The sequence below is a fragment of the Cyanistes caeruleus genome, chromosome 1 (assembly GCF_971803275.1).
Source record: "Cyanistes caeruleus chromosome 1, bCyaCae1.hap1.1, whole genome shotgun sequence".
NCBI lineage: Eukaryota > Metazoa > Chordata > Aves > Passeriformes > Paridae > Cyanistes > Cyanistes caeruleus.
Genome location: NC_141701.1, coordinates 21537335 through 21557747, shown reverse-complemented (window position 1 = coordinate 21557747; position 20413 = coordinate 21537335). Strand labels below are relative to the sequence as shown.

Here is a 20413-nt window from a genome sequence, read left to right as displayed (position 1 = left end):
TTTAGACCTTCCATTAAACCTTTAATATCATCAGATTCTTCAGCACTCCCATTATGGCGCTAAATATTTTTAGGTCATTAAAACAGTCTCCAAAGTTTAAATGTTTTTATAGTTGACATTACATAAAATCAAGGTTATACATTCAGCTTCTTAACATGTACATATCTCGCTTGAACTGCCTCTTTTGTAGGATTTACCTTGCAATTCCAAATATTCTTAATGTTATCCCAGTCTGCTGCCATCAGGACAGGGGTAAGTGTAAGAATTACACAAGTTTAACCTAATGCGTTTACAGCAAAGGATTTTAGTTAGATTCCATTTACACCACATCAATTTCACCGTATTATGTTAGGCTTATTTCTCAAATTCTGTAACAGGAAACCTGAAGATTTTCCCCTTTGCAAGAGAGGAAAAATAAGGGGGCTCCTGACCTGTCTTTTGGGGGACTTCAGAAAGCATACTGAAGGGCTTTGACTGCAACAGATCAGAGAACACTGGCATTTGTGAATTCCATAGAATCTGTATTCTTTACATATAGCAACTGAAACCCAGAGATTGCAGCAGTTACCTCTCACATCTTCCTCCATGACCAACAGATCTTTGTGCCTCTTCCCCAGCCCAGCCTGACAGGTTTTACCCTCTTCTTTGTAAAAGCAGGGCATGCCATTTTCACTTCTTCATTTCTCCCACTGCATTATCAATTTTGAAAAAGCAACTTATACAGCCAATTATGGGCTAAACTGGGTAGAAAATACCCCTTTTTATTCCACAGGTCTGCAGAAAGGAGAAAACAAAAAAGCAAGGCAGCAACTGTAAGATAACACATCTGTGGATGGACAAACTTCAGAGTATCTGCTAACTCACACAGTGGAAGTTTGTTTTACAACAAAAGCCCTTTTACTCTGTCTCTTGTTTATGCATCTAACACTTTTAGGTTGGTTACACATTTAAGTAAAACTCCCAATCTCAGTAGTTCTGTAGCAAATGAAATAGCTCATGTGTTAGTGCTCCCTCTTGCCACTTTAGTGTCATTGGCCATTTCACTGCAAACCCCCTTTAGGGACACAAACTGACCTGATGACCCCATCAGCCCTGAGTGAAGACAGAATTATTCCTGTGCTATTGTGCACTAGACCAGAGTCAGGTCAAGCAGCAATTTGTTAAGAAAAACCCAAACACTTCCCCCCTCCCTTCACTTCTGTTATTTAGAAGACAGTCTACAGGTGTAGGCTTATCTTCGCTACAATCCACTAAAACATACTATAGAATGGGATTCTAACTTGGCATTCTGGATGACAAGCTTATGAAAAGTAGACTGTACAAAAGAAACCATCACAAGAAAGTCAGTGTTTAAGGAATTTTTATTAAACCAAGAATTTTATAATCCAAATTATGTTTCTTTGCTCAGCTATCAATTCTCACTGTCAACTAAAACAGTGGTGATAATCTGAGCTTTTCCACAGTAAAGAATTACAAAATTAAAGAAAGGAATGCTTTAAATTTTTGTACTGTGCTGAAAATTCTTTTCCCCTGGGTTTATAAAACATTAATTTGTATTTTTTATTTTACTATTTTTTTTTAAATTTTAAATCAATAAGTAATCTAGGGCTAGCATTTGTTTTGCTAGCCCCGGCGTTGCTGTGTACGTAAGCTTCAAAGTTTCCTTTCCTTTTTTTATTTATTTTATATTTTGCAATGTTTTTCTCAATATTTAATAGTTTTTCCATGTTTAGATTTTTTTTTTCTTCGGTGAAGCGAAGTTCTAGATTGTAGTCCCGGATAGTTCTGCAAAGAAAAACAATGGTGTTATGTTTTAAAACAAATGCAGCACCTTGTATGTTTTCTGACTTGTTTACTACTACTGTACACCATGCAGTACTCACTGTGTTTAAGTGATACCAAAGTTCTTTAGAAACAGAATCAGAAGTCCTCCCTCTTTTTAGGGACACAAAAACATTCAGAAGTCTGTGATCCTTGGCAAGACAACACTGACTCTAGAACTGGAGAGTCCCTCAGACAGCACCACTTTAAGCACAGTGTTACTGTGATTGAGCGCAGGTCACCTCTACTCTTGAGGCCAGCAGACTGAGGCTCATCAAATAACTACCCTAGCCATATTTTCAATTTCCAGTTGCTAAAACAGAGTAGTGGTCTCAAAGTATGGGTACCTTAGTTTAGGAAAAACAACCTATTCAGCACTTATCTCTGTAGTGAAAGTGTCACTAGCAAAAAATAAGTATTGAAACAGAAATGTTAAAAATCATTACTCAAATTCTGCGTCTGAAAGGAAAATTGCAGAAATTAAAATATCAAGAAAAAAGGAAAATTTTTATGTGATCAAATGTTAAAGCAGGCACCTTCAAATTACAGCTACAAATGCAGCAGAAAGCACATTCGCAGGCAAAACCTAACTAGACAGAAGAGATAATAGATTCCTTTTTATCCTCAACTTCACACTTTTTCCCTGTCAAAATTGTTAAGGTAAGACCATTTGCCGCTGTCATGCACAATTAAGATATCAGCCCCACAGAAGGCAATGAAGAAAAATCACTATTTTAACTGACATTAAATTCACCCAAATGTGAAGTCAAGACAATATGCAGTTTAGTTTTCACTTACTGTACCATTTTTACAATTTGGTAACTATATACAAATTACAGTGTAAACAAGCTCTTTAATTCCTAAGAAAAAAGGGGGTTGTTTCAAGCTTATTTCAATTCCACAAGTTGTTCTCAACAGTAGCATTTGGTAGAACTGCCTGTTTTCACACACATGCCTAGAACTAATTCAAGATAAATGTGTTGTTAGAAACAATGACATGTCAGTAGTTTTTGCTAACCAACTGAGCACAGAAGTTTGTTTACTATAGCTGCTACTTCCTCTGGCTGCACATGACACAGAGCCTGGACACACGCTGTTTACAAGGCCATGGAACAAAGACTTGCCCCAGTCAACCTATGGAACTACAGTGGCCAAACTTACCTATTAAACACTTGGAACCCCAGTGGGATTATTAACTGCCTTTTGAGCAGCCTCTTTAGCTTGGTGGGCTTGTAGTACGGCTACAGCTTCATCAACCTGTTATGTACAAATGAGAAATAAATGAAGGGAAGCTTAGCAGTTTATATTTAAGTTAATAATACAGTGGAAATTACACATATAAACAATGCCTGCATTGTTGAAAAGATAAAGGAGAACATTACAATTCCAGTTCATCCATGTAAGTCAGCGTCACCCTCTGGAAGAGGATACTCTTGCCCTGAGCCACTGCTGCATTGCTGTTACTCCACTGTGCCAGCATGAACAGCTGTTAGATCAGCATAGACTTAACCACCTACAGAAGCAGTACAAGGCAAAAGTCCACCTACCTTCGAACGAAGAGACTCAGGAGACTCGAGCATGTGGAGGAGTTCAGAGTTGTCAATCTCCAACAACATACCAGTGATCTTACCCGCCAGAGTAGGGTGCATGCTTTGAATAAGGGGGAATAGGCGTTCACCTAGAGAGAAAAAAGTTAAGTAGGGATAAATCCAGCCTAAATTGAAGGATAAGGGAAACCAACTTGTTCTACTGCTAAAACCATTTACTCTGCATGTTAAGACTGAAAAAGTGTACTTTTAACTGTCCTTTTGCTACAATACATAGAGAAAGGTATCGTGTACATACCTAACATCTGCTTTTGTTCTTGTGGAGGGGCAGAAGCCAACATGGAAGCAGTCAAGGGTTCCTGACCTTGCACATGGACAGCAGGCTGCAAATTAATTTTAATAACATTTTAAAATTAAACCCTGGCTCATAATTAGGAACAGCTTCAAACAGCCAATATTTCACAACTCAGCACACACAATGCCTACAGTGTCAGAAACATCAAAGAAATTAACAACTATGTCTATTTAATCAAATACTACTGGTTAGAGATGAGTGATGATGCTGAGGAATATTAGAAACCGAGGAGCAAACACAAGAATTTAGGCTAAGGTATGAGGGAACTGGAAAGTATGATGCAACATGGGATCGTATCTTGTCCCAGGTGAACTTCAAATATACTTAACTCTCTAGTGCTTTTACTCTACTGGCATGATGCAGAGCCTGAATTTCCCTCCCATCACCCTCACCACCTTCCTTTGCAAAGAACGTCAGTAAAAGCACAGAGCAGTTCCCCAGATCACATACCTGCTGCATAGCAACCTGTGGCTGCGTGTTGAGGTGCTGCTGAGGATTGCGAACACCTGCAGCGTATTTGTACTGTGGTACTGTGCGCACGGCAGGAGTGGCCGCAGTGGCTGCTGCTGCAGGACGTGGACCCATTGTTTGTGTTGATGTATTAGCTGAAAAAATAGTAACAGAATTCCAGATGTGAATAATTATTATTATAATTATTTTTCCCAACAAGTCAACTTGAATCAAACACCTAATTTAGGTATTGTGTTATAGATTCATCTTGGTAGTTTTATCAACTGTCACATCACTGGTCACATACAAAGGTTCAAACCTTGGAATTTACTGGATGCTACTTTCCAGTCACTTCATTCATGAACTGCCCTTTTTACATGCCATTGAAAAAAGATCCATGATAAAAAAATCCACTTTTTTTGAGTATTAATATAATTTCATTATAAGCTAAAGGACATTCGATTTCCTGAGCACATTACATCAGCCATTCTAAAAAAGATACTTTTAGGAAGTAGATGGCTGCCTGATACATTCTGGGAGAATTATGCCTTCACAGAGGTTGCGGACTCCCTATCCCTGGAGATGTTAGAGAGCAGCCTGGACAGGGCTCTGAGTACCCTGGTCTAGTGGAGGGTTCCCAGCCTCTGGCAGGGGGTTGAACTACATGAGCTTTAAGGGTCCTTCCAACCCAAACCATTCAGTGAATACAGTCAATCCTGGTTCATTCAGTGATGTGCAGATTTTGCATTCATGATACTGTCTCACAACAATAAAATATGTATACGTGAAATATAAAAAATTAAGACCTAGATTTGTATCATCTCAGTATTTCTATATGCAACCTATTATTACAATTGCTGCAACTATGTTTAGAAATGACAGAAGCCATCATCCAGTATTACTGAAGCACACACAAAAGTACTTCTTCCTGAAGAGATGGGATCACAGCTGGAGTCTTTGCTGGGACAGCATTTAAAGTAATTACTAGAAAATGGTATTACATTAGGAATATCACTTGTGATATTAAACTTACCAATGTTTATTTTTCAAGATCATGCTAAACCATCAAAATTGGAACAGAAGTCTAACACTTTAAGTTTGCATAAATCAAACTCACCAACACGCTGTGTTGACATGACTCGTGGAACTTGGGAAGAAGCTGGTCTCATGGTACTGAAAGGTGGTCTGGGTGCTGCTGGGCGGATAGCACCAGGCATGTTTTGGAATGCTATGGTTTAGAAAAAAGATACTGTTACATGCTGAAACACTGAGTGGTGACAACATGACAAACAGAAGACTGATACAGCAATGCCACGAAAATGTATTTGGAAGTGCAAAGGTGAAGGCTAGAGTATACAGCAATCACTGGACAGAGGTAAAAAAGTGACTTACGATGAGGTCTGGCACCCTGAGCAGTCCAGCGAGGACTAGGTCTAGCAAGTTGAGCAAGCTGATTAGTAGGATAGTACGCAGCACGGTTCTGAGTCTGCCAAACACAACAACATCACTTAACTTTGTTGTCTGTGATGGGCATGCTGAACAGCCCAGCACACTCCCACCACGAGATTAAAATGCTGAAATCACTGACACATGCGAACAGTTACACTTACAGTTAAATCTAAGCAGACCTTATATGCAGTTACTCATCTCTATATTTACCTGAGGAATAGCTGCCATGAAGTATCCTGAAGGAGGTGCTGGCTGGTAGGGGTTGATTACAGGATTAGGTACTGCTCTTACACTTGCCATCCTCTGCATGTACTGGTTGGTGAGATGAGCTTGGCGCTCCTCTTTACGCTGGGCTAGAGCTACATATAATGGTTTAGTAGCCACAATTCTACCATTCATTTCTGTGACTGCTTTGGTGGCTTCTTCTGGTGACGAAAAGCACACAAATCCAAACCCTTTGCTGCGGCCACCTTCCATCATCACCTGTCAGCACAAAATTTAGTTTTAGAACTAAATGTTCTGTAATATACCTATTCAACTTGCATGAGTTTCTTGTTCCAGCTTATTAGAAGTGAGACCACAACTTAAAAATGAATATTATTGTGTAATTAACAGTTCACTGTCACCTGAATGGAGATTAAAATCTCATTGAAATAACAATGAGCACAATATTGCACTGGAAAGATGTAATTTTTCTTACACTAGTCTCACTACTTAATTTATTTCAAGAAAGGATGATCATACTGTGTTTAACCTGACATGTACAATAATCAAGAAAGCTGACACCCACATTTACACAGTGGGTCACATCTGTTACTGAATGAAATGAACTTTTCTTTGGTTACAGATCACTACACACTTTCAAAAAACAGATGAACACAATCTATGAACTTTACCTTTGCACTAGTGATTGTACCAAATGGAGAGAACTCTTTTCGGAGACGCTCATCATCGATCCCATCATCAAGATTTTTCACGTAAAGGTTTACACCCTAAGAAAACAGGCAAGTTATTTTTAAAAGCAAGTGTTCTGTGTAAATCTCAAAATATCATGTAATACAGTTAGCCCTCTTGATTTAAAACTGAACCTGGTATCTGGTGATCCTGTCCTGCTTCATTTGTTCAAACTTGCGCTTCAGCTCCGTCTGTCTTTCCACCTTTTTCTGAGCCCGGCCAACATAGATTTGTTTTCCATTGAGCTCTTTCCCATTCATCTCATCTACAGCCTTCATTAACAAACAACAAGTTAGCATTGCTCCAGCATTTTTCAGACAAACAAAAAAAACGCATTTCAAATATAAAAACATAAGAATCCTATCTACATAAGGATTCTAGAAAAAGAGAGAATCCATCTTAAAATACCACTAATTATTGAAACAAAATACCCCAAGACTTCCCCACTTATGGTAACATGAAAACTGCTTCCCAAGTACACTTGTCTTGAAGACAAGTCAAAAGGGATACAACCCACTTTTTTTATATATGAAGCTGGAGGAAAAAAACCAAATTGGAAGAACTATTTCTCTAGCCTTATCTTAATAATGGTAGAGAAAAAGTAAGCAAATAAAGTTGAAAGGCTTTAATCCACCTAGTCCAATCTTTAAAAGTAACACCTGAAACCATAGTACCTATCAGATCTTTCTATACTAGAGCATCAAGCTACGGATGACATACAGAGCTTTTTTGTCATTTTTAGTCTTTCATTAATGAAATACTTTAAAGTATGAAAATGTGAACTTTTTCCCTTCATACTGTTTTGAGTTACAACTCCTCAGATGTAAAAACTAGCACATATTTACTCAATTAATTTAAAACCAAAAGTCACCAGTTTATTGTATATGTTTAGGATCAAAGCCATTAGACATTTTTACAGAGATACTAGAATTTTATGTTATTTAAAACACCCAACATGTCCTTCTGACTATAGTAAAGAAACTATTCATCAATTAATGTATACAAGACTGAAAAATGTTGATGTTGAGTGACAGGATTTGTTCTAATCTCTTGCTTGTTCACCTGCAGTACAAACAAAACACCAAAATGCTTTTTGAAAAGCAGACTTTGTTTGTTGCCATGATTTGGTCAGTATTGCATTTTTTCCTGATGTTATGGCCCTCCTGTCACAGTAACCTGACATATCAAACCAACCAGTTGACAAAGAATCAAGTGATACACCATACTGGCATGTTATAGACATATACATGAATAAAAAGGACCCTTTTTCCAAAGTTACCCCTCGGAGTAAAAGCAACATCACCGGGCTCTACAACTATTTTCTCACAGTTATACCAAACATGCTTTATAAAACTAATAGCTTTCCTGCTGACTTTGCAGAACTACAGTTTGAAAACACAATTCTTTCTGCCTTGCACAAACATTTTGTGCAACCAAATTGGATCCAATGATTCAGAGATGTAGTAATTTGCTATGCTGTATACTGCTCAGCATGTGCAAGTCCAAATATTATTAAGAACTTTAAGCCCAACTACAACAGGTTTTTAAAGTATTCAAAATTCCCCATTTCTACACTCGTTCCAGCTGTATCAGGGTATCTTGACTTAATAGGCTTCTCAGACCAACTGACATTTGCTCATAGGAAAATATTCTAAATGACAGAAACTGTGCTAAGTAATTTAGGAGTGAGTATCTCTTTTTGCAGTGGCCTTGACCAATTAAAAAATCTTAATCATTCAATGAAACATATTATTTGGGTCTCAGTTACAGGATTCCTAAAATTAAGTCCAAAAGCTTACTTTCTGGGCATCTTCGTGTCTTTCAAAACTAACGAAGCCAAAGCCTTTGGATTTTCCACTCTCATCAGTCATAACTTTTACACTTAAAGCAGGACCTAAAAAGAGAATAAAATACTTATGCTTCATACACAGTGTATTCTTGTTACCTTTTGCACAACTTTAGAAGATAATAATTAAAAGACTCCTGCACCAATAATAGTATCAAGTGAATGTCACCCATTAATATGAAATTACTAATTTGCTCTGATGAACTTCAGCCATTATGGCTGAAGTCCGCCATGCTGAATTTCTTTTCTACTGCATTTTCAACCAAAATTCCCCTTCAAAGTGAAAGAAAATTTCACCACAAAATAAATTAATTTGTTTCATCATTAAAAATAATGACACTTTAAAAGTATTAGTGTTTCCATCCTTTGAAGTGGGTACTGAGAAAGCCAGAGGAAGGCCTTGTAATTAGGTATACGTTTCACTATTTATCCTGGTGAAAAAGGCCATCCTAGTTCAGCAATTTCATAACCTCCGAAAAATTGCAGTTCACAGACTCAATTGGAAGTAGACAATTTAGCTGTAGCAGCTAAATTTGCTAGTGTTTCAACCACAGATACTTGAAGTGCAGAAAGGAATTTCCTGTACATGCTGTTTAAGGCTGCTACAGGGTATCTCTTGTACAAGACTTTCCCTTGCTTTACACAATATCCACTGGAGAACAGCAAAAGCATACACAGGGAAGGGGGGGAAAAAAAAAAAGGTGAGATTGAAAATAAAATGTGGGGAACCCGTAATGGCATTAAGAGATTTTCCATTTCCTATTTTGATGGTAACACATCATCTACATTACTACATCCATCATCATTTTGCCCTGTGCATTAACTGAGGATCAAGGCAGAATCTCATAGCTTGGTGCTGGAATAGTTTCTTATAATTTTGTATTACGCCTACCATCACAATGCAACTGAATAACAGAGGTAAGTCTGCAGGTCAATGAAAACAATAGTAAATTCATTTGTCACACATCCTGTGCGTGCATTTATAAAATTAATCTGTACTAAACCAGAGAACACTTCTATTTACAACTTTAAAAAATTGCAAAACACACAGACACTATCTTCAGATTACTGAAAACAGTTCTGATGGCAGGATTAAATACAAAATTGTGTGCATTTAAAATTCAGATATCACTGCACTTTTGGATCTGAAACTAGAATTCTGTACCAATTTTTCAGTAACTTTCATTATGTTTTTACAACAACATCAGGCAGTCCTGTTTCCTTGTATTTCAAGGAACTGTACAGATAGGAGACATGTAGTAAATTGAAGTTCACTTGTGTTTATATAAACACTAAGACATTACCAAACTTGCCAAAGAGTTCCTTAAGTCTCTCATCATCCATGTCTTCTCCAAAATTTTTGATGTAAACATTGGTGAATTCTTTTGCTCTGGCTCCAAGCTCTGCCTCACGTTCCTTGCGAGATTTAAACCTTCCAACAAATCTAGTTGCAGGAAGAACAGAGTAATACAGATTAAAGCAAGTGTGTCTCAAGGTTTAAAAATTTACTTTAATCCTCCGGCATTGTATTTTATTCTTAATCAGTCTTGTTCACTTATAGGTATGAAATTCTTGAGAGAAAATATTTATGATAAAACTCAATCTGAAAAACAATTCCATTGTCCTTTGTTACATCGGAGTGTTTATCCCATGAAAATACAAGTTACAAGGCATGAAAATACTTTCAAGCCATTGGGGAGATTGTTCACTTTTATAAAACAGCCTCTGAGAACAGGAGCTTGACAATGGAAAGAGTACTAAGTAAAGAGGCTAAACAGAAATTCTAGGTAACAGCTCAATCCCTCTGCCATACTAAAAATATGGTAGCCTTAAAGCAGTTACTGCTCTGTTTTTGAGCAAGGGATATTTAACTAACTGTCCTCACTCCCCAACACACCTTTCCAGCCTGCATCCAAGACTGTTTTTAGGCATAGTGAAGTAAATAGTTCAACTTGCTCTCGAGTCAAACACCATTGCAAATTGGCTGGAAACACCAATGGTTAGTTCATACTGGCAGGAAAAGAGCAGAACCTGAACATAACATTCTGCAGCCCTACCAGACTGTACGTCATGTAGTGTCATGGCTGACACTGATTTCTGACTGTAGCAGATTCCTACTTTCAAATTTTATTGCAGGTTCTAACTTTAAAGTCACAAATTTGGCAAATGCAATACAGGTGCATCCAGTACCTCAGTAATTTTTAAACGTTGATTATTTCACCTTATTTATAGCAATCAAGTACAGTAAGAATGGGAATGCAATGTGTTCTGCAGATTTAGATAGTGAGTGAAGTGTTTGAGTTGATTTCTAAAAAACTAGCCTGAGTAGAAATTTAAAGCAAAATTAACTCTCACAATATAAAACATTTACCCCTGTGCTGTTATAAATGCATACTAGCCATGTTTATTAATTTAAGGCTGTATAACAATGGACGCTGAATAAAAACATCCACAATATATCAATCAAGAACAGAAGAACCAGGAAAACTGGAGTTTCAAAATATATGTTTTCAAAATTCGTGTCTTATCTATCCATCTCTACATGTAAAAATAATCCATGGTAACCTGATGCTGATTTCTGTCATCATTTTTCCAAACCCTCCTAAGTATTTAAAAAACCGTTCTTTTGCAATTATACCAAACACCATAACGATTCCTTAGGCATAGCTGTGAGGCACACTCACTCCTCCAACTTAAATATTATTTTAGAAGTTGCCAAATAACATTTTTTCCTACAATGTCGAACAGTGATAATGTTTAAAACGTTACACTTCTCTAAGTTTTATTTTCTACTCTCTAGATATGCCTATTAACAGACATTCATACAAAAATATTAGTCTAATCTGACCACTCTTTAGTGCCAAGTAACTCTCAGCTAACTCCAAAATATGGATAACACACTTATCTCACAACTCTTATAAAGGAAGTATTATTCAGAATACTCAATGGATTGTATTTAATCTCAAACCAATAAGATCAGAAAACCAGGAAGATCCCAAATCCTTTTACAATATTGGCTTGTGAGACAATGAAATTACTCTTTCCTCTGGAGTCCATTATTTGTATTTTTGAACTCAGGCTGCCTCTAAAACAGGCAGGTGATATAATTCTTAAAATCCCTAACACTAAAACTCTACAACTTAAAATTAGAAAAATTTAGGACAAACCTCCTTTCTTAGGTAAACTTTTAAATCTTTGTCTGCCATAAAATGAATTTCAGTTTGCTGATCCCTAAATACTTATTTATGTACTTACACTTTGCGGTCATTAAGCAGCATACCATTCATTTTTTCAATAGCTCTTTCTGCAGCTTCTTGTGTCTCAAAATGTACAAATCCATAACCCTTGGATCCATTTTCATCACACACCACCTATTAATGAAAAACCTTGCTGTAATACTCATGGAATGTTTCCAGCATAAATTGAAGAGTTTGTGAGTCAATACCTTTTGTTTTCCACTAACCTTACAAGAGAGGATGTTCCCAAAAGCAGAAAATGTGTCATACAAAGCTTTGTTATCAATTGATTTGTCCAAATTTTTGATGAAGATGTTTCCTACACCGCTTTTGCGTAGAGATGGATCGCGCTGAGACCACATGATGCGCACTGGTTTGCCTTTAATGACATCAAAGTTCATGGTGTCCAAAGCTCGTTCAGCTAGAAAAACATTATGGAATTAGTAGAAAACTCTAGTTACCTTAATAAGCACACAAATACCAGCTGAAGTACAATTCTTAGTAACATTTTTACTATTTCAAGTCCAGCACCATCACCAAGCTGCAAACCCAAGCCTCCAGTGTACTCTTGTTGTATGCAAGGAAGAACTGGAAAAAACTCATCAGCAAAAGCTGCACTTTGGAAGGAGCACAAACCAACTGAGAAAGCTGCAAAAAATGTCATCAGCCCATAAGACTAAATCTATGAAAAGATGGTAAGGTGACAGGAGAAAATGCAGCAAGTGGCAGCTGTTACAAAGTTTTAGCATTTGTGAAAATCAGCTGGCTTCTCCTATATCACACAGATGTATATTGTGTCAACAAAAATGCTTTTAGGGGTGTCGCTTGTGTCTATATGAGACCTTTTGCAAATGTTAACATAAGAACACCTACAATGTCAGTACCCATAAACTGACAAAATTTCTTTTCTAGGTGGATGTTCAAGCCTCACTCAGGCAGCTATTCCACACAACTTCCTCAGTGACCAAAAAGATCTGTGATGAAATTCTAGGCAAGAGACAGTTCAAAGGGATTCAAAACTAGTACTTACTTAGTTTAGTAATTCAGAGAATCTGAAATGACACACATATTTTAAAAGCTCACAATGAAATACATATGAGCTCAATGAAAGAGCAAACATTAAAAGAGCAAACCAGAGTAATGTAAACCAGGTTTTGTTACTCCAATGGAGTAGTTTTTCCAGTAGAACTCCATAACTAACTTTTCAAATCCTGTATGTAAAATCTCTTGTGTATTTAGATGAGGAAGTATCAAGACTTGCTCAGTTTTCACATGACTCTTCAAAGCCACAAGATATGTATGTGATCTTATAACTCAACTGGTGTATTTAAGCACAAAAGAGCAATAGTTCTCAAGTATAGCAGCTCCTTTTCATCCCTGTTCCTGTAAGTCTGGAAGAACACTGAAAAAAGTTCCACTAAATACCTGAAGTCACACCCCTGGGTGCTAACTCACTTCACTGTAATTTGCAAGTATCAGAACAGTATAACCTTAACAAGACTGAAATCAGCTTAGATCACTAAGTTTTTTAGATCACTAGTTTTTTAAACAGCAACAGTGTTAGTTAAATTTTTTTGGGGGGAGGACCAAGGGCCAAACCCATTGTGAAAACCTCTATTTAATGTTTTTATTTTTTAAGTGCTGCTTTTGCCTTGAGCTATACTGTTGCATGTCATGGCCAAAGACAATTTGCAGTGAGCCTGGGATTCTGCTGATATACCATGTTTATATCCTTTCTTGTGACATTTTCAAATTAGAAATAAATTTGAAGATTATATTCTCTGAAAGACATCTGTAGGCATTAAAGAGATGGACATATAACATTTTCAGGGAAAAAAAGATTATTGATACTATTACCATATTCACTTGACAGTAGCAACTCAGCAAGTTACTTAAACTGAAGCCACAAAAATTACATGCCAGTCTTCTATGTAAGTTAATAAAGCTTTCAAAAACTTTAATATAAAGTTTTTGAGAGAGAGAAAAGGCAACCTAGATAGTGCTAGAGGGAAAAAAAAAAAATTTGGAAAGCTCTATACTACAAAAGTGGGGGGGGGGAGAAGATAAAAAAATAATAAAAAAAATAATAAAAACCTGTGGATATCAGACTAGCCACAGTAGAAACTTATAAGACTTCACTACTGCCCTGGAAGTTATTAGAATCATTACTGCCAGCACCAATAGATGTGCCAGCAACAAACAGTTCATTATTTCCAGAAGTAGTAACAGGGCTTCCTTTACTAGAAAAGAGGCTTTTCTAATTCATGCTAATTGCTTCTAGAATAATCCCGACACTCCTCAAAAATGTGTGTTCCTAAACACATTTCCCAACCATCTTACTGAAAGTGGGTCCATGGGTCCTATGCAAACATTACCATTCTTAACACATGGTGAGAGCCTGTGTCTTAGACAAGCACCATTTCTTCCACGAGAACAGCATGGAAACTTCCGCAGCTCTCCTTGTCTCTCCTTTTGAGCAGAAGTACAAGAAATTTATGTTTTTCTGCCTAATCAACATCACATTGTAATTCCACGGTAGATTTTTAAAACATTAATAAACTTCATCTACAACCAGGTACAAGCTACACACATTACAATTCCCAACGAGTGAAACTGGCTCACTTTCATTATATTTCAATCATAAAAGGCTGTGCCGGTTGCAGGAGGCAGCCCCATTCAGCAGCGAACTTGCTACCAATGGACACACCTACCCAGGCTGTACTTCTGCTGATTCTGCTGGAGCTCTCATTGAATGACTCACCAGCTCCCATTTTAGTCGAGAGCAACTGGACAGTCCACTTAAACAATTTCAAAATCACTCAGAATATACACTTAACGCCAACCTGTGTTAAAGGTAAACAGCAATAGCTATGAAATAAAAAACCTCTGGAAACATTACTATTCTAAAAATCCAAAGGATTCTGATGCCGTTTCAGATTACTTAAGAATATTTCTAGTTTAGTGATTAAACAAGATTGCTCGAGCTTTACTCCAGACTATGACTCAAATTCGGAAAAGTCACAACTCTGAAATGTGTGCATACCTCACACATGTGTCATCAGGCCTAATTAGTTTTTAGAAGGGCTTTTCGATCCCTCGTTTACAGACAGCTGGTGATGTCAAGCACACCTTCAAAACTATTTTTCAAAACCCAAGGTAATTGTTACTAGCTGTTTAATAGGCATAGACTGAGATGAAGCTAAAAATTTGGCTAGACCAATAAAAGGTCTAGCCAATAGATATCTAGCCAATAAAATATCTAGTTTGGAATCAAAATAAAACTAGGATGATATTAAGAATAACCATTCATCCTCAAAATTCCTATTTCAAGGTTTCTGTAAATGGATGTGATGACCTATAAAACGCCCCCAGCAAATGCTTTCTAGGTATTTCCCAAGAATATGAAAATTATGAAAATCTTGGAAAAGTATAATAGTGCAACACCACTGAAGTGTATTTTAAACAACTACTTTCAGATATGTGCCAGATGCAGGTTTGATAAGAAATACTTTTAGCTGAACTGGACTAGTTATAGACTAAAACGTGTGTCTCCCAAAGGCTGAAAAATACAGCATTTGGAGTAACAGCACCTAAGAGGCATATTCAAAACCTGAATTAAGCATTGCTCACGTGAAAAAGCGCCATTTGTTCCCACATTTAACAAATTACAAAACAAGCCACAAAATGCACTGGTTGCTTAACTAATGACAATGACAAAGTCAGCCCTTATGAAACTCTGTCAATACTAAGGAGAAGCAGTATTTGAATCACCTTCACCTTATGCCCTGACATTACTATACCACAGTACTGACCTGTGCTAACCCCTTATTTTTTTGAAAACAAAGTATGTCAAAACAAGCATTCAAATCATCTCATCCTAGAGAATGGCTGAATAAATCAAAAGCTCTCTGAACTGAGAGAGCTGATAACAGGTGGAGTATCTGTCTATCAAGATTAGACAGTAACTTCTACTACTTAGATACAGATATCATCGGTACACCAAAGTCTGATGTGATAATGGCTGTATGCTAAAGCTAATTCTGAAAGCCAGTTAAATCTAATTGCTTGAAAAGTTTGCAATTTAAGTATCTCACTTTCATATGCTTAAAAATAAATACATTATAATAGAAAACTGCTTACTTAACTCTACTTGAAATCACGTTATCTTCTAGCTGGGCAAGTACTTCTTTTCTTTTAACTGGGCTCCACAAAACTTAGAAGCAGTCGCATTCGGTTCCTTTAGTGAAACACCCTCCAAATAGATCACACTGTTTCCCAACATGACCAGCGCTACAGAGAAAGTTTCTTTACCGATATAACTTTAGAGAAGCAACAAGACTTCGTGAAAACTCAAGTTTCATAAAAACGCGACTTGGGAAAAACGATGTCAGAGAATTTACGGCGAAGAGACACGAATGAGAACACAGCTAGGGCTCCAGCTACATGAGGAAGAAGCACAAGGAGGCCCGAGTAGTTTCATGCCCTCCCTGCACGTGACGGACCTGCCATGGTGTTTTAACAAACGCTTCGGCCTGGACGCCTGTGAAACTACCCAGCCACACCGGTGCGTCCTACTTCCTTCTCCCGGCCTCTTAACCACGCACTCACACACACCCAGCTCCTGCGCGGTTATTAAAAGGTGCTAATGACTGCGATGTTTTCCTCACGCTACCCTTCATCTCGGTCGGACGTGAAGAGCCGCGCGCACACTCATCCTCAATCCCCTCCCCGGGAGCCGGGGCAGCCCCGCCGGGCCCCCGGGCGCTCTCCAGCCCATGGCCGGGGCCCTGCGGCCGCTCTCGGTCCGCGGAAGCGCCTCCCCCCGGCTTCTCCGGGCGCCACGAGGCGCGGGCGGCCCGGGCCGCGTGCGAGCGGCGGCCTCGCCGCCAACTTCCCCCCGCTCCCCGCCGGGTCCGCCCCGTCCCGGGCGGCAAAATGGATGCGGGGCGGCGGCGGGGGCGGGGGACAGGGTACAAACATGGCTCCGCCGGCGCCCGCGGCCCGGCACTCACCGTCGGCGGGTTGCTGGAAGTTGACATAGGCGTATCCGAGCGAGCGGCGGGTGATCATGTCCCTGCAGACGCGGATGGAGAGGATGGGCCCGGCGGGGCTGAACTTCTCGTAGAGCATGGCCTCGGTCACGTCGGGGTGCAGGTCCCCCACGTAGAGCGAGGCCATGGGGTAGCTGGGGGCGCTGGGGTTCATCCTGCCGCCGTCTCCCGGCGCGGGGGGGGCGCTGACGAGGCGGAGGCCGCGGCGTTCGGTGCGAGCGGGGCCGGCGGAGACGGCGCGGGGCCGCTCGGACTCAACGGCTGCGGTGGGTGCGGCGGATGGGCGGGCGGGGGTCGGGTCGCTCCGTGCGGGCCGGGTGGAGCTGGTGGCGGCGGGTGCTGCGCTCGGTGGGGTCGGGCTCGCTGTGTGTCTCCTCTCGGCTGCGCCGGGTCCGGGGGACTTCGCTTCACCGGGTTATTTTATATCAAACCGGCCGTTTGCAGAAAGGTTGTCGGGAAGGTTGGATGAGGAAAGAGGATTATTTTTTTTAAAAGGTTTTTTAAGATTTTTGGATTTTTTTTGGCTTTTTTAGGTATTTTTTTAGTAATAAATGGTGCTGCGGGGCCGGGCCGGCGTGTCCGGATGGTCCGGAGCACACGCACTGCGCACACAGCTCCGACGGCGGCCGGGGGACAAGGGGGCGGCCGCCGCCCCGGCCGCGCTCTATATATACCCGCCCCGCCCCCCCGCCCCCGCCGCGCCGCGCGCCACGCACGGCGCCGCGCGCACCGCGCACGCGCACCTGCTGGCGGGGGTGGGGACACGCGCGGCAGCCGGCGCGGGGCGGCGGCTCTGGCGCATGTGCAAGGGCGGGGCGGGGCGGGGGGGCGGCCGCGCGGGGAGTGCGCCTGCGCCCGCCGGGCGTCACGAGGGGCGGTGCGAATGTGGGGGCGGCTCGGCGGCAGGGCGCACGCGCGGGAGGGCGCGCACATGTGCGCGGTTGGGGAGGGAGGGCGGGCCGGTGGAAGGGCGCGTGCGCGCCGAGCGGGCCAACGGCTGGCGCGGGGCGGGGCGTTAGCGGCTCCCTCGCGAGCTCCGCGCGCCCCACCCGCCGCTGGCCGCGGGGAGGTCGCGCGCTCGGAGCCGGAAGGGGGCGGGGCTCGCGCGTGCGCTGTGGCGGGTGGGGCGGCGGCGGAGGAAAGTTTGGAGGTGCGGATCCCGGAGGAATATTGTCACTAAGCCGGGAATAAAGCGGGGTTAGCATTTAGGTTCTCCTCTGGTCGCTCCTAAAGTTAGGGGTGTTTTATCGCTGTGTTTTACGCTAAAGAAGTTCGTGCTGTAGGTTGAAGGCCGTTGGGAGTTGACTGGGCATCTTGCAGCTTTGTGGGTGCGTGAGGTGACCACCGTCACCCCGGGCAGTTTGGGGAGGTGGTGTAAGGCCGCATTCCAAACTGCCTTTGGAAACCTGCCAACTCAGTGTCGTGACTTGTGCCATATACAGAATTTCTCAGGGAGAATCGTACACAGAATCACAAAACGAATTAGGTTGGAAAAGGCCTGCGAGATCATCGGGTCCAACCCTTGACTGAACACCACCATGTCAATTACACCGTGGCACAAAGTGCTGCCCCTGGTACTTCCTTAAACACCAAAGCAGTCCTGTGGAGTTTGGAAAACCTTGTTTTATTATTAGGTGGTTTTATTTTTCTAATCCAAAATAAAAAAATTAATCCTTTTGTGAGAAAGCAATATATTTTCCTATCAATTAGAATTCTATGGGGCTTTTCAGAGTCTCACAAAATAATAGAATCAAATAAAATGTACTTCGTTCCTGCTAAACAAATGTACAAGTACTTGCATTTGGACCAAACACTAAACATTAATGAAAGTGTAACGCAGGAAGCCATATCATGGATTTGCAGAAGTCTTGGAGGTAATTGCTCTTTTATATTTAATGTTGTTTTTCTTACTGTCATCTTACTGTTCACACAGTTTCAATATAAAGAAAAAGAATGGTCTGCAGTTTTGCATCTTGTTTTGTTTTCTTGTTTTATATTTTGGATGCTGTTTTATTTTTCTTTGACTAGCATTTGCCATTATGGGTTTAAGTAGAGCCGTAGGGGGGAGTACTTGTGGAATTTTGCTGTCAAGTGTGAAGATTCCACTTGCACGCAGCAGCTGCTGCAGTTTCACTGCCTTTTGTTGTAGGTGACCAAACCCACGGCAGAGCTGGCATCTCCCCATGGCAAAATGTGACGTCTTTGTTCAGCCTCCACCCTGCCCTGGCTTTAAACTGAGGTGATGACTGGTATCTGAAGCAGCTGACAAATGAACACATCCTGAGATGGCAGTGGTGGCTTCTGTCAGCTGAGTACAGCAGATGGCCAGCATCAGCAGTGTCTTATAGTGAGGTGTGATGTGTTTGTTAAAATTTAGATGGTGATTTTTAGAGAAAAGTAAAATTTCTCTCATTTCAATACTGGTTTATAATGCCCTCCCTAGGATGTACTATGTACTGTTTCTGGTCTCTCCTTTCCTTACATGGTTCTGTTCTTCACCATGTCTCCTTTCCCCAAACTGTCTTTTTTTGTACTTGCTTCTTCTTTCACACTTTTCTGTTATTGACACTTAGTCATATTAATCTATGTTTTTTCTTCCCTTGGCATGTTCCTACTCTTTCTAGTGAGTTAAGTTGCTCTGTTTCTACCCTTGGCACTCCTGGACAATGGCAAGATAGAGCCCAGAGCATGGTAAGATACGTCTCTTTAACCCAATTTAAGGAATCAAATTTGCAAGTTTTGCTCAGCATAGAGAGGGACTTTTTGGAGATCTTGTCTCTTAACATGGTATGATTTCAGAATTTTCTAACACTAAATGTGATTAAGGCAGTAAAAATGCACTCTCAGCCTTTTATGGGTATCCAAAAGAGTTCGAATTATTGTTTAAAAGCACTGTGGCTTTCTGAGTAAACTTGTCTAGTGTTTGCTCTTTCAGCAAAATAATATATTCTTGGGTCTTGTCCTCATAGATTGCATTCCTTTGGCTTTGACCTGAAACAAGGATCTAGCTTAATAGAAGTTTTACTGTCTATTCCTTCCACTGCCCTCCTCAAAGCAGCAAATACTTTAGATAAAGTGACTACTTGTCACAGTAGGAGGTAGGTATAGCCCTTCTGATGAGGCCCAAAACAAGTATCTCATCCTTCTCCTGTAACAAACTGACTTTTCAAGATGTGACCTAAGTGTTTTAAGGCAACAGGAAAGGATGCTTTTATGCTTGAGGCACAGAATTTGCATTAAACTTTAGATTTTGGTGCTCCAAAATTATCTTAGAGATTTAGGATTGAACCTTGCAAGGGACCTGGATGTTTGTGTGCTTGTTTCTGCTGATTGCCCACCAGAACTGCAGTCCAGAGCCCTGAGTGTGATTTGGGGTCTGGGAGGTCTCCTGGCAGGAGAGCGCTTGTTGAGTATTACCTGATATTCTCATCTGGGTCGTTTCAAGATCCATTTTAGATTTGCCTCTCTTGAGTTCTATGTGGTGTCTGATCAAAGTGCTGTGGAGAGCCTGTGTCATCAGCTGGGCTTATTGCCCAGACCTGGTGTGTGTCCTGTCCTTGCAGGTGCTACATGTGGGTGGCTGGGCCTGGAAGTTGGGCTTCTTAGCAGAAACTACTTCTTTGAAACCCCAGGTTTGAGATTTAGCTACAATATATAGCTTGGTGTTTCCTTGTCAGTTTCAGGGAACTGCAGTCAAATAGCAA

At 40.6% G+C, this 20413-nt stretch overlaps 1 protein-coding gene and 1 long non-coding RNA gene across 9 annotated transcripts in view; one reads left to right on the top strand and one right to left on the bottom strand.

The window, feature by feature from the left end:
• Positions 1 to 1343: 1343 nt before the first annotated feature.
• Positions 1344 to 17350, bottom strand: PABPC1 (poly(A) binding protein cytoplasmic 1). The gene is made up of 15 exons (XM_086890299.1): positions 16671 to 17350; positions 11886 to 12079; positions 11678 to 11793; positions 9727 to 9866; positions 8376 to 8470; positions 6711 to 6848; positions 6519 to 6614; positions 5833 to 6105; positions 5566 to 5659; positions 5291 to 5401; positions 4174 to 4328; positions 3667 to 3751; positions 3369 to 3499; positions 2983 to 3078; positions 1344 to 1785 (listed from the first exon to the last, which is right to left on the bottom strand). The coding sequence occupies exons 1-14, from the start codon at positions 16861 to 16863 to the stop codon at positions 2986 to 2988; spliced, it is 1914 nt and encodes a 637-aa protein (XP_086746425.1). The 5' UTR covers positions 16864 to 17350; the 3' UTR covers positions 1344 to 1785; positions 2983 to 2985.
• A 401-nt stretch (positions 17351 to 17751) lies between these two features.
• LOC111924493 (uncharacterized) overlaps positions 17752 to 20413 on the top strand; it is a 33013-nt gene continuing 30351 nt past the window's right edge. For 5 of the 8 annotated variants that reach the window (XR_015287098.1, XR_015287062.1, XR_002861668.2 and 2 more), the window contains exons 1-3: positions 18497 to 18583; positions 18859 to 19061; positions 19334 to 19400. This is a non-coding gene — a long non-coding RNA (uncharacterized LOC111924493). Of the gene's footprint in view, positions 17860 to 18496; positions 18584 to 18858; positions 19062 to 19333; positions 19401 to 20413 lie in introns of those variants that run through there. The other 3 variants (XR_015287126.1, XR_015287082.1, XR_015287112.1) reach the window with 2 other exon arrangements.

Excerpts from the sequence above, each read along its gene's own strand:
- PABPC1 (XM_086890299.1), bottom strand. The coding sequence starts at position 16,863 with ATGAACCCCAGCGCCCCCAGCTACCCCATGGCCTCGCTCTACGTGGGG. Across the intron at positions 12,080-16,670 it reads CTTCCAGCAACCCGCCGACG|CTGAACGAGCTTTGGACACC; the intron begins GTGAGTGCCGGG and ends ATGTTTTTCTAG. Across the intron at positions 4,329-5,290 it reads CATGTCAACACAGCGTGTTG|CTAATACATCAACACAAACA; the intron begins GTGAGTTTGATT and ends CTATTTTTTCAG.